This window comes from Belonocnema kinseyi, chromosome 2, assembly GCF_010883055.1.
Source record: "Belonocnema kinseyi isolate 2016_QV_RU_SX_M_011 chromosome 2, B_treatae_v1, whole genome shotgun sequence".
In the NCBI taxonomy this organism is placed as follows: Eukaryota; Metazoa; Arthropoda; class Insecta; order Hymenoptera; family Cynipidae; genus Belonocnema; species Belonocnema kinseyi.
In genome coordinates, this window is record NC_046658.1 from 80,266,100 (window position 1) to 80,279,470 (window position 13,371).

Consider the following 13,371-nt stretch of genomic DNA (forward strand, 5'->3'; position numbering starts at 1 on the left):
ATGACAAAGAAATTGATAACATTACCTTACAGTTGGAAGTGTACAGTTTCTGAATCACTATGATTTTTTTAATTTCACACAATTTTAAGAAAGTACTCGAAGAAAACATGATTTTTGCCATTTTCGATTATGTTTTTAAATTTTTCTTTTGTTTAAAATTTTACTATCTTTTGCCTAATTAAAATATCAATACTAAACCTGTACAAATATATTCCTGACATTATAGAGATTTTATTTCACTCCTGCAAAGTTAAAAAATATTTATTTTAAACAGTTTTTATCTCTGAAATAAGTTATGGGTAGCATCAGAGGGTTAATTTTAAATTGTATTATTTAATTTATAAAAGAGTATATTTATGGTCAAGGAAAATTAAAAAAGAGTCAGGGAAAAGTCGGGTTCTTTAGTAAAAATTTTTTATTTTGCTTTTACGAGATGTTTAAATGTCAATTTACTCTATTCGTTCGAGTATTCTGGCATAATTAAAAATTACCATTCATTAATTATCATTAGATTTCAAACTATTCCAGTTGTTTTTCATGTTTACGTACTACTTTCGTGAAGAATTTCAAAGAGAAAAAAAGGTTCAACATTGGTTTCTTGCATTTTTAGCGGCCATCCTATGTTATTAGTCGAGTGTGCAAATCAAATTTGCAAAGTTATAACTTGTAGATGAATCAGCATAACTAAGTTCAGCCCGTTGTGGAAGCGGCAGCGTCTATCCTTTTTAATAAATCTGAATGAATATGTAATGGTTTTTAAAGAGGGAAACGCGTGAGACTAGTATCCACTCCTTTGCTTTCTGCGTGACGCGAAATGTCCCTTCGAGTGAGGATAGTACGGTTAATGATATTTGGCCCGCTTTTGTTGTTTACAGATCACCCCACGGTTGTACTGTCATGCGATTTGATTTGACTAGAAAGCTATCGAACACAATGCAAAGACAACAAGATTGGATGATGCGGATGCGAGTTGATGGATGTGCGTGAGTTCCAAAGCGATGACGATGAAATTATGAGTCTGCACGTGTCCCCCTGGCGACGATGTAAGTGATTAAAGCCGGTGGTGTCATGACAGCCCCATAGTCAAAACACCTGTGTCTGCCGGATTTTGTCGACTGTGGATGACGAAGAGTGCAAGTGGATGTTGCCGATGAATGAACCCAAGAACGCAGCTTTTGTCGAAGTCCGGTGATGGAAAGTATGTCTGAAATCTGAAATCGAGACTGCGTCTTCTCTAAGTGCGTGTCTGTGATCCATTGAACAGCCCAATGGAGGACTTCGATGGCCAATGAATCACGTGATAAAAGATCTTCTTCTGAGAGGAAGAGCGAATGTTGAGAGCCAAAGCACACGCACGTGTACGATGATGAGTGTGAGTCAGATAAGTGAAATAAGTATGTGTGAGAAAGATAGAACGTGAGAGAGAGAGGGAGAAGGGGGGGGGTGGTTTTGAGAGTTTGTGAGAAAATGCGACTGATAGAGTGTGAGACTTTAAGCGTTTAAAAAACTAAGGGTGAGTGCGCGCACGTACACGTTCGCTTCTCTCATCCTTGTAAATAACAAACGCACTTGAATCACCGCTCATGATATATGAATAATATAGAGGAATGAAATTGTTCCACTGTCTTGTATAAAAATGATGAATTTAGGAGAATTAAAAGTGCGTTTGCGATTGCACAAGTGAGATGAGGAAATAGATGAAGAGTGAGAATAGATGCAGTAAGATTACAAGAGAGAGAAATACCGCGTTCACTTTCTTTCAGTGAGAGAATTGGAACGCAAAGTTTTCGATTTAATTATGTTGTGCGAGGAATTACTAGTGAAGATGATGATCTGTATGTTACTTTCCCCGAATATGAATGTCTGTTACTGTTAGTTCATTAAAATTATTATTTTGCCCGCATGTGTTATTGAGTTGTATAGAGCTCCTCGTCCAAGCTTCTCTTTGCAGTGGCCGAGCCAGCTGCTCAGATTTCTTCACTATCCAGACAAATTAATTTTGATCTAATCTAAAGCGAGGCCATGTCTTTTAAGTTTTTGATGGTGATGATGAAAGTTTCTGTTATAAGCGATTGCGCGAATCATGGATAAGTTTTAACCATTCGCTTTAAGTTTTACATTGGCCACTGCGTTCCAGTGAGTTGAGGAAAACATTCAATAAACCAAATTACAAAATCATTCCAAAATCAAATACGGAAACTCGATTACGGAATTTGACTGCGTTTTCCTTTACCTTCTACATCCACTTGTAATGCAAGTTTGATCGAATAGAACTTTGTAAGGGACATTTGCTGAAAGCCCTCAAACTTTGTGTGGAAAAGTGGAAATAAAATTCTTTTTTTTTTTTTTTTTTTTTTTTGATCAACAAAACAAAATGGTCTTTCAATAATCTTTCTTTAACACGGTCGCGATTTTTTGGTATATTTCTTTTGAGTTTTTCGCGATTTCGGGTTTATCCATCGTCTCCCTTCCTAAAATAACTGAAACGTAACAAGTACCTGTTTAAATACGTTCCGATTTAATCGTAGGTTACGTCGTGCTCATTCAGATGTGAGGAAACTAGTTTGTTCTAACAAACGATGCATTCCAAAGAGTCCTGCTGAGATATTTTTACTAAACATATTTCTTGTTTTAAACTACTCAATTTTGAATTAATATGATATTTCAATTAGGATGAAATTTTCTTTGTGTTTTGGACATTACTTAATTCATCTCGAGCAGGATATGTAATTTCTGATAATAATCATACAAATTTGTTTAGATTCTCTAGAAATACGACCAATGTAAAACGATAGGTTGAGCGTTTCTCGAGCAAAGATCTAAATTGAATAACCTTCATACCTCGTATTTAAAACATTATTCTTCCTTACATTTTCTTAAAAAGGCATTAGCCACCAAACTTGAGTTTTATTTATTTTTTTTTTTTTTTTATATAATATTGATTATAATTTAAAACTTTTCCTTGAACTCTTAAACGAAAGTGAGAGAAGTAGAAAGTCCCAAGCAACAATCAATATTTAAAAATCCATCTGTGATTTCTCCGGGATGTAATCCCGACGGCCTAATATTAAAATGATGTGATTCGATCACTCGTTTACGAGTTTAGGATTTTCATTTAGTATCCTTAGTCGTGAATAGATCTCTTTTTTTCGCTATAAGATTTTTCTTGGGAGCATACTTGACAACCTCTGTTTTAACGGTAGTCAAATGTAAATATAAATGATCTTTTTGACAAGATTTCAAAATCATTCCGTACGCCAAAGAAATTTATGGAATATTTTTTCGTTATATTTTTCATCAGGACATTTTGTTTTTTTTCTCTGTTTTATGAACATCTATGGGGTACTTGCTTCAGGTTAACGTCTTGAAAATCCCAGAGTGCAAGTAATAATGCTGTGTGTTGCGTTTGAGCATTCCGTGAGATTATGAGAGAAAGACGAAAGAATGCCTTTACACGTGGTATATGTGTACAATGTGTACAATGTGTTTAACTAAGCGAGTCTCGATAGACCTTTCCAGTTTCAATAATAATATTTAGTACATACGGCAAAGTTTCATCGTAAAAAGTTTTCCATACTTATATTTTTTTATAAACTACAGAGTTTCTTTGCAACGAAAGCAGATGAAATTAAAGCAGTACTCAGGCGAATTGTATTATAAACAAGAAAAAAAAACAAGAGACTGGATAACATTTTGAGTCAGTTGGAATTTTCATCCGTTTTTTTTTTTTTAACAATCCTACATATCTACTCAAACTTATCAGTAACCGAATCCATCTCAAGCCTAGCAGGCTCACTAACTTCAAGTCGCGCACGAAACGTTTTTTTTTTTTTTTTTAGAAGATATTATGCGATCCGCATTCTTCCTGTTTGAGAAAAAAATGTACAAAAATGATATTTCTCAAACCAAACGTTGTCCATTTTTTTTAATTATGATTTTATTTTTATTGTCCGGCAAATCTTGGAAAGATTCATATCTCAATTAGGCGAAAATTGATAAAAGTTGGTTATGAAAAACAAATTTTAGACTTCAAATATTTATAAATACACAGAAAATTGTTTTTCTCAGGTTGGATAAATAAATGTCTAATTTCCTCTAAAAAAAATTGAAAGTTTCGTCAACGAGAGATTCTGCAACTTGAAGCCTACCCTGAATTTGAAAGGCCAATCCACGACTCGTCCTCATGCTGGTTTCAGGGCGAGATCGTATGTACGCTGTGACCTTAGTGCGAGCCCCTTTAGTCTTTTCCTTATTTTATACTTCGTTTAAAACTTTAAATATTATTTATAAAAAAAAAAACAATCATTTATCCACTATAAAGTGCTGAAAAAATTCTGAATAAACTACTATTGGCTATTTTTAAAGATATTCCCGGATTTTCAGACGAAATCAATGGACTGGTCCTAAATAATAGTATAAAGATCACACAGTGTACACATCTCGACCTGAAGCAGGTGTAAGGACGAGTCGTGGACTGCCCATTTGAAATAATCGAAACCAGTTTTTTTAAATATAATTATTGAATTCGAATTAGACGCAAGCTGGCTGTGAGTATTTGTAATCGATTCACAAAATGATCGTGGCTCGATTAAATTTAGTTAATGTTGCGAATATCATTATTCTCTTTTCTGTGAATCATTGATGAATCTAGGTCTACACAATTTTTAAGTTGACTCTTTTGGTCAACGGTCAGTGAAGATTAATTACTACGAGAAGTCATCCGTATTTAGACACCTATTTTTAAGGATATTGACATTAAATAATATTAAGGGCAATTACTTGAGTCTTGGTTAAACACAAAAGTATGTGTGTAAGAGCAATTCTAAAAGCCGGCCAGGTTCGACTGTTAACTAAAGTATGGAGTAATAATAATAAAAAGAATAAAGGAAGAGAGGACTACGAATTTAAATAAAAATGAGACTTAAGAAGTCGAGATATCGTTTTGCTACTGAAGGTTTGATCATTAATATTTCATATCGATGTATATATAAAAGTCTGGTGCCAGTATTTTGAATATATGTACATAAAAAGATATTGAGTCGTGAACCTAACAAACAAACAAAAAACATGCAAAATTAAACAAAACTGAATGGAGCCTCGTGAAAAGATTAAATATAAGGATAGTTAATTGTGCAAACCGGTTGAAAGTGACTTTTGAGATCATTTTGAACCGGTGGCGAATAAAAAATTGGCTTTAAGAGAAGTTTGATATGATATCGAAAATGCTGAGAAGTCAATTGAGGCAAAAAAAAGCTTCTCTTCGAGCATTAATCAGGTTTGTAATTCGATGGATTATTTGAACCGTGCCAAATTTGAAGAAAGACGGAGAATACGTCGTCGTCCAATTTGAACCTTCCTCTTTTATACATTTTTGCTAGAAATTTAAATGTCACGGTACTGTGCCGAGAGTCATTATTGTCATCAAAAAATGGCCGGTTTTTAAATAAGTCACCTTATACTATGCAGATGAAAGTTAAAGCGCGAGGAACTTGCAGAGTGCGTGATCGCAAATAATTGTGGCTGGACGATTTTTTTTGGCATGAAGGCAAGTTTCATTTGTACAGCACCGACCGTTAAAGTGATTCTTAAAATTCAGGTAATTCTTATCTTTTACTCGCTTATCTTGTCCATCATTTACATCATCTTTCCTTCACTCTTTGTTTTCTTCAAGTAGAAGACCATGAAAATCATTCAAAATTTACAGGTTTTGACAATTTCTTATTGGTTGTATTTTTTTAATTCACAAAATAAAATGGTTCTTGTGACTTAAGAAACATTTTGGGATAAGGAGTCAATTTTTTGAACATTTTGTAAAACTGATACTTTTATCCGGTGTTTTCTCAAATAATGACGGTAGTTAACTTTTTTTTATTCTGATGAACGATTTCTCATTTTAAAAATAAACACAAAAGATGCAGAATTTTTTGAAGTCTTTGGCGTTTAAGATTATTATTCAGACAACCAGTCACCGTTTTATTAATTTTCAAATTTTATTACTTTTTCTCGGTGTTCCATATCTTTAATTAGGATCGTAAAGAAACATTTAATTTTTCTTTAATACCAAAATTTCGAAGAAAATGAAGGTTGTTAGAGGACCTGGAAAATCTGGAAAAGGCGGCGCAAATTTTCTTTTATGATAGCACGAAAGGTAATAAAATTGGCCATATAAATTCGAAGAGCATGTCAATTTATTAAATACATATTGGAAAAAAACATCAAATTCCGATGTTTTTGAAAAATTGAAATAATTCTAGAAATTACTGGCAATCTCTATATTATTCTTCTAAATTTCTAAGATAATTTTAGAATTTTTTTAAGTAGATTCTACCCTATGGTCAAACATGGTAAAAAATGGCAAGATTTCAAAAATGTGTAAATACTTACAAATATGTTTCAATAAGTTATCGTTTATAATTTTTATTTAAATTGTATGAGTACAATTATTATTGTAGTGTGGCGGCTTGTTTCTATCATGTTTGACCATAGGATAGAACGTAAGTAAGAAATTCTGAAAATATCTTAATAATTTAGAAAAATAATATAGTGATTTGCCTTGGATATAAGTCCAAAAGTTTTAAAAAATGTTGATAATTTCCGGGGTTATTGCAGCTTTTCTAAAACAGAAATTTGAAGTTAAAAAAATTTTTTTTTATTAAATTTATATTTTGCCCTTAGTGAATTTTCAATTTCCGAATTCATACTAATGGGTTTCTTTACGACTAAAAATATTATTATTGAAGGTTAGTTTAATTATCCACTAATAGTTAATGAGTTTAGGATTCACTAATTTGTAGAAAACGCCTTTAGATTTGCATTATTTAATAACTATATGAGCAAAATTTAATTTGACAGCATTAAACAAAAAAGTAAACCTGGAAGAGTCACGGAAAATCTAAACCAGACTTTTGTTTAGAACATTGATTAGATTGTGTTTTTAGGTCGCAAAGAACACATAAACAGAGCCTCATGTTTTCGTCACAGTTTGAGCCGAAGTGGGACAATTTTACCCGTAAGAACTAATTGTTTGGGTTTTTTTATTGTCTGAATCCAATTTTATTTCTTCCTATAGGTATTTTGCAAAATTCGATGGCTGATCCCTTAATTCTTAGGATCGATTATATGCACAATTTTTTATATCACCATGTAAAAATGTGAGTAAATCATATTTTATAATACGTTTAAAAAAAATAACAATTTTGCTTCCAGGCGCTTCGCTTTAAAAAAATTGTGATTGCTACTTTCATACTTTTCTCCGCAATCACTTAAGGCAAATACGTTCATAAATTTAACTTTGTTTTAGAAAACATTTGAGGTACGAACCAATTAATAATTGTTGGGCGAACTATTCTTAATATTCCAGAACTCCGGAAATTCCTTATTAGTTAATTAATTTCTTAAGTTATCGATAGTTTTTACAAAACCAAATCGACTGAAAATTAGGATGACATAACAGATTCAGCAAGACAACATTGCACCTTGATTTTGGTTTAGTCGCTCATTTATAGTGATTTATAGAGAAATGCCTATAGAATTTTTCAAGGGTTATGATTAATGAGCGGTACTGTACAATAAGGATGCATTTTAGGAATGATCACAGAACGGCATCCGCTGATTGAAGCGAAAATGATAAACCGCTCGGAAATGCGTGATCGCACAATTGATAGGCAATAATTAAAATAGTTGAATATTTATTTCCAATGCACAAGCGAAGCATTTCCGGGTATCGTTTAACATTTTGGCAAATGCGTGGGTACGTGAGCGAGATGAAGATGAATTTCAGCGACAGAGCGATCGAATATGCGTGTAAATGTAATTCTTCTTATGCGATAAGATGAAGAGAAATAGAGAGAAAGTGTGGTGATAATGAAGAAAAAGGTTGAGGATGATAATGGTGGTGATGATGATATATAATGAAAATGAATTAAGCTGAAAGGAAGTGCTAATGACTTCCATATGTGTTTTCTGCCTGCCGTGATGAGTACAAGCACGGTTAATGCCGAGTATTGAGGTGAGCATGTATATTCCTGTAAAACAGAACTTTTGAGTGCATTTTGACATATATTTTTGAATGCAGGTACATACGCGAATTTTTGAGTGCGAATCGCTGAGCGAAAGTGCCATAATACTTCTACTAGTCTTTTCTTTGAATAGGAGAGCTCAGAGCATGGATGTCAAAGTCTTTCCGTTCGAACAGAAAATCGAGAAAACAAATTAATAAAATCAGTTCTGACGCTTTCGTCACTGTCTGATCAGCGATCACTAATCACTTCGCCCGAATAAAATTATTTCAATGAGACATTGCGCGTTTTTATTTACTTGGTATACTACTTTTTGTTTCCTGAGTTTTGTTTTCAGTGTCCTCAAAAATATTATCCTTTGCAGAGCTTTTTACAAATCCATTCATCCATAAATGCAATGACTTCTGGTTCTCTCATATCTTCACTTATCACTGTTAAGAAATTACTTTTCTTTGAATTAGAAGGATTAGTCATTTATAGTGATTGTTATTCATATCGGCATTTAAAAGTTTTTTAAATCCGAAATAAGTTCGATTTTATTGCGAAGCAGATATATTATTCAAATAAAAAAAAGTTGAATTGAATCTAGAGAACATTTCTGAGTTTTCGTTCAGACCTCTTTGGTCTGAAATGTATATTTTTGATAAATTTCAGCACCTTATTCGACCGTTTTTAATTGCAAAGAATTGCAAATTAATTTGTTGAGATTTGAATAATTAAATTTGCGATTAATGAAAATAGAATATTCAACTATTGAAAATTGTAGAAAATTTGATTTAAAACTGTTGAAAATTAAAGAAACTAGATTACTCAATTATCAACAGTAGAAAATGCACTATTGAAAATGTATAATTTCATTTTCAACTGTTAAAAATTTAATTATCAATTTTTAGCAGTGAATAATTTAATTCTCAATTTTCTTCACTTTTCATCATCTAAACATTCAATTGTTTTAAGTTGCAGAAATCTGAAAATGTAATTATTAAAAATGTAACCAAAATAATCATTGGATTTTCAACGAGATGAAAGTTCAGTAAAAAATTTATTATTCGACTCTTCATTTCATCATTTGAACATTCGGTTTTAAATTGAAAAAAAAAACTTTAAATTAAATTTGAAGAAAATTGGTCATTGAATTTTCAGCGAGATGAAAATTCAGTTAAAAATCGATAATTGAACTATCAACAGCAGAAAATTCAGCTGTTAAAAATTGCAATGAATTGAAAATTGAATTATTAACTTTTGAACATTGAAAATGGATAATATTATTTTCAACAGTTGTATTATTTTTAACAGTTGAAAATTCAATTCTGGATTTTCTTTGCTTTTCAACATTTGAATATTCAATTGTTTTAAATAATTGAAGAAAATTGATAATTGAATATTCAACGGATGAAAATTCATTGGTTGAAAATGGAATATTTAATGTTTGAAAGTTAGAAAACTTTCATTTTTAGTTCTTGAGAATTTAAGAAAATTGATAATTGAATTGTCAAAAGTAGAAAATTAAACTGTTGAAAATTGGGGATAACTGAAAATTGAATTATTAACTGTTGAAAATTAAATTATAATGAAAATTCATTAATGAATTGTTTAACACTTGAACTTAACATCAGAATTAAATATAAATTTCAACCCATAAAACAATAAATTTGAACAGTCAATTTTTTCGAAAACGTGTCGCTACTGAAAAACAATGTTATTGGGAAAATTGTCATCCAATGGACTCTCAGTGGGGAATTTATCAAATTTAAAAAATTTAAACTTCGATCATCTTGTAACTGCATACTATTGGCAAAAAATGTCTTTAATCTCAGATGTCATAAAAAATCATTTAACGTTATTTAAGAATGCAACATTTCTTATAAAAAGTTTCTTTCTCTCCAAAGTTTTTATCGTCCTGAAATTTTCGAGACGACTAGGCGCAACCGTAAAAATTAATGTTTAATCTTTGCCCTATTTTCCCCTCCTTCGTGAAAAATTTTCTCTGTTTGAGTTCCTTTTCCACTGTGATCCATGTAATATTTTGTAAACAAACAATTATACAAAAAATTTTCCCCTATTTTTGACAGTAACAGACGTTCCTTTTTGTTTAATTATTATGAAGCAGAAGAACTAGCAGCTTTAAAATCCCATATTGTGAAAGAGCAAAATTGAGAATGTTGCAAAGACAACTTTTTACATATCAGAAAACTACATTGTCACACACATCATTTGCGATCGAGCGGAAATCGTTTCTGTAACATCGTGTGTCAGCATTGTCCCTAATCTCCTTTAAGTACCCTTAACCCAATTGAATTACCTGTCCCCTTCTCACACGCCCCCTGGTCATACCCCTTGCATTGTTGCATTTTGTTTCCGCCGCTAGTCGGCGCGATTGGAACCAATTGGCAAATAGCGAATTCTTCGCAGATAAAAAATTGTAAAATCGATATCAAAGGATGATCATCGGCGAGCGTTCGACCCCGCTTCCAACTTATTGTTAGTGTCCGCGGCATCATCCATCCATTACCTTTGGCCGTCATCACGGTGCTGAGGATCTTAAATAAATCGTGTACCCTTCGTGAACTCGTTAAGGGACTAATGCATGTCACATGACGTTTTTCTAAGGTCTCCTCGAGGTTTCGCCATTCTGAAAGCTGCCGAGGACTCCGAATATGCACCTGTCGGATGATGAGCCCTCGCCAGATCGCAAGGAATCTGATTCGACGACAGCTGCCGACGATGATGTGAGTATGCACACCAGCAGTGTATAATTATATTAATTACACATTATCCACAGAAAATTTATCTTAAAACTCTTTCAAGGTGCCTACTTACCTGGAAAACCTGGGAATTTCGGGGAATTTGGTTGGTCATGGAAAGTCGGGGCAAAACAGCAGTTTTATGTGAAATTCATGTTAAAGCCGGTATTTTTGCAATTTTTACAACGTAAATTATTTTCATTCGATAATTGACAAGTTACCTCGTATATTTAAAACTTATTTTGAATTTTTTAAGCAATTACTTATTGTTTAAATAATTTTTCCCTCTGTAAATCGTGAATAGTTATTATTTTTCGAGGTAAATGATTAATATAATAATTAACAAATGATTAACTTGATTACATTATTCCTTGAACATTCCTTAATATGTCACTAAACTTAATTTGCAAAGAATTATAAACAAGTACTCCTTTATTCCATTTTTTTGAAAACCAAGTTTTTCCCATTTAAAACCCCATGATTTCAAAAACTCAAGAACACGGAGGTTAATTTTAACCGATTTGAAAAGAAATACCGAATTTCCTTTTTTGAAAAACTAACAAACGGGTGGGGACGGGCGATAAACAAAAACCGAAAGTCGAATTTTTGGAACAACCTAATATCACTAGGTGTTTATACTAAGCGGAAAACGCCAGGAATCACATTTAAATTTTTTGAAATTGTGATCTTTTTCATCAATCGATATGAATTTTTTTAAGTTTTGTATACGAGATCTTACATAAATGTTGTCGAAAACCTGATTCGTTTCAACACTGCGTGAATATGAATTTTAGTGGCAGTTTTCAGTTTTTTTATCTATTAATAAAAATTACGAATTTTCCGGGCCATCCGTCACCTTTTGGATTAAAAATGCAATTGTTTGGTTGACGATTAGCCTATTCTCGTCAAGGGCTCAACTATTTTGTTGAAAAATCTTTTTTCCAATTGAATTCAACTGTAATAGGTTTAAAAATTTCTTTCTCTTTTTTAAATTAATTTTGTTAGCTGAACATTTTTTTACTCCATTTTTGGTTGTAGTTTTATGCTTTTTATGCATGTATTTGGTCGCAATTTACTTTTTTTTGTAGAAAATTCAATTACTTGGTTGAAAATAATTTTTTGTTGTTTAAGATTCAACTTTTTAGTTAAAAGATAACTATTTTGTTGAAAATTCACCTTTTCTGGATGAATTAACTATAATTTTCGTATTTATTTTTTAAATTTAACTATTTTGTTGAAACTTCGTTTTTTAGCTAAAAGTTCAGTCGTTTTTTTAATGCAGATTTAATTATTCCATTTTTGGTTGAAAATAGATTTTTTATGTTACAAATTAATGTATTCAATTACTTTTCAAAATGCTTTTTTTTAATTCAACTATTTTGTTGAAAATTTGTCTTTTTGTGTGGAATTATAATCTTTTTTGTATAAAATATATCTATTTGGTTGCAGATGCAAGTGGTTGAAAAATGATAATTTTGGGTTGAAGATTCAACTACTGTATTGAATTTTTTTCATAATTTGAAATTTTAAATCTAAGCCTTTCAAATTATTACAATTTAATAATAAATCTCTAATAAAAATAATTATACCACTAGGATTTTTGAAGATTTTGAAACAAAATGTAGAAGCGTGTTAAGAATTTTAAAATAAGAAAAAAAAATTAGTGAAAAGTTATTACAATGGTTTTGTAATGTGTTCTACATTGGAACAGGAAATTTTCAGACAGAATTGTAATTCTGAGATAAAACGGAGAATTTCCGAGAAGAATTAGAATTAAAAATCAGTTTTACAATTGTTATAAACAATGCAACTCGGACCATTTAGAAAAATTATTATTGTTCATTTTTACTATTTTTAATCGTCAAATGCGGCATAATGGTAACACTACTTAACTCATGAATAGTTAGGTAAATTTCGACAATTTGAAAGGATTTTATAGGATTTCTTAATATTTAAATTAATTTAAAAAGATTTAATCGGCTTTCAAAGTATTACAAGTATTTCCCCGGATTTCAAGGAATTTCGAACCATTTCCAAGGAGTTTAAATGATTTTAAAGATGGTTGTGGCGACGTGTACCGAAATTTCGGTACGAATAGCCGGATTCTTGTGTAGATATATCCATATCTATAACGAAATTTCGGTACACGTAGACACTTTCATTAAAGATTTCAAAACATTTCCGAGGATTTTAAGGGATTCCAAAGGATGTAAACAGTTTAAGGGCATGTGACACAGCTAAATACCTATATTACCGACCACAGTTTTTCAGTTCACTGAATGTTTTTTTGAACCTAAGAACTTTTTTTGTAAGTAAAATATCGAGCTGAAACTTCGGGAAATGTATTAGAGTGCAATAAAGTACGTTTAGGTACTGCATTTTGGTAGAAACTTCACTGAAAATGATTTCATCTTTTTTCTGAACCTCAACATTTTTTGAACGTTCGAACTTTTTTTATACATAAAATATCGGTCTCAAACTTTGAGAAATGCAAGAGCCAAAAGAACACTACATTTAAGTACAAAGCTTAATAATAAAAGATGTAAAAAAATATATTTTAACAATCAATTCCAACGGCATCAGCCGGTAACGTTGTACACGAAAATACG

The 13,371-nt window shown here is 31.6% G+C and overlaps 2 protein-coding genes across 3 annotated transcripts in view; both read left to right on the top strand.

The window, feature by feature from the left end:
• LOC117167757 (importin subunit beta-1) overlaps window positions 1-10,747 on the top strand; it is a 32,526-nt gene extending 21,779 nt beyond the window's left edge. The window contains exon 7 of one of the 2 annotated variants that reach the window (XM_033352921.1): window positions 10,629-10,747. In XM_033352921.1, the coding sequence (XP_033208812.1) occupies window positions 10,629-10,692 (64 nt within the window). In that variant the 3' untranslated portion in view covers window positions 10,693-10,747. Of the gene's footprint in view, window positions 1-875; window positions 8,297-10,628 lie in introns of those variants that run through there. The other variant, XM_033352922.1, reaches the window with a different exon arrangement.
• The window catches only part of LOC117167758 (carcinine transporter), a 27,187-nt gene continuing 24,447 nt past the window's right edge, over window positions 10,632-13,371 (top strand). The window contains exon 1 of the mRNA XM_033352923.1: window positions 10,632-10,747. Coding sequence (XP_033208814.1) covers window positions 10,676-10,747 — 72 coding nt within the window. The 5' untranslated portion in view covers window positions 10,632-10,675. The remainder of the gene's footprint in view (window positions 10,748-13,371) is intronic.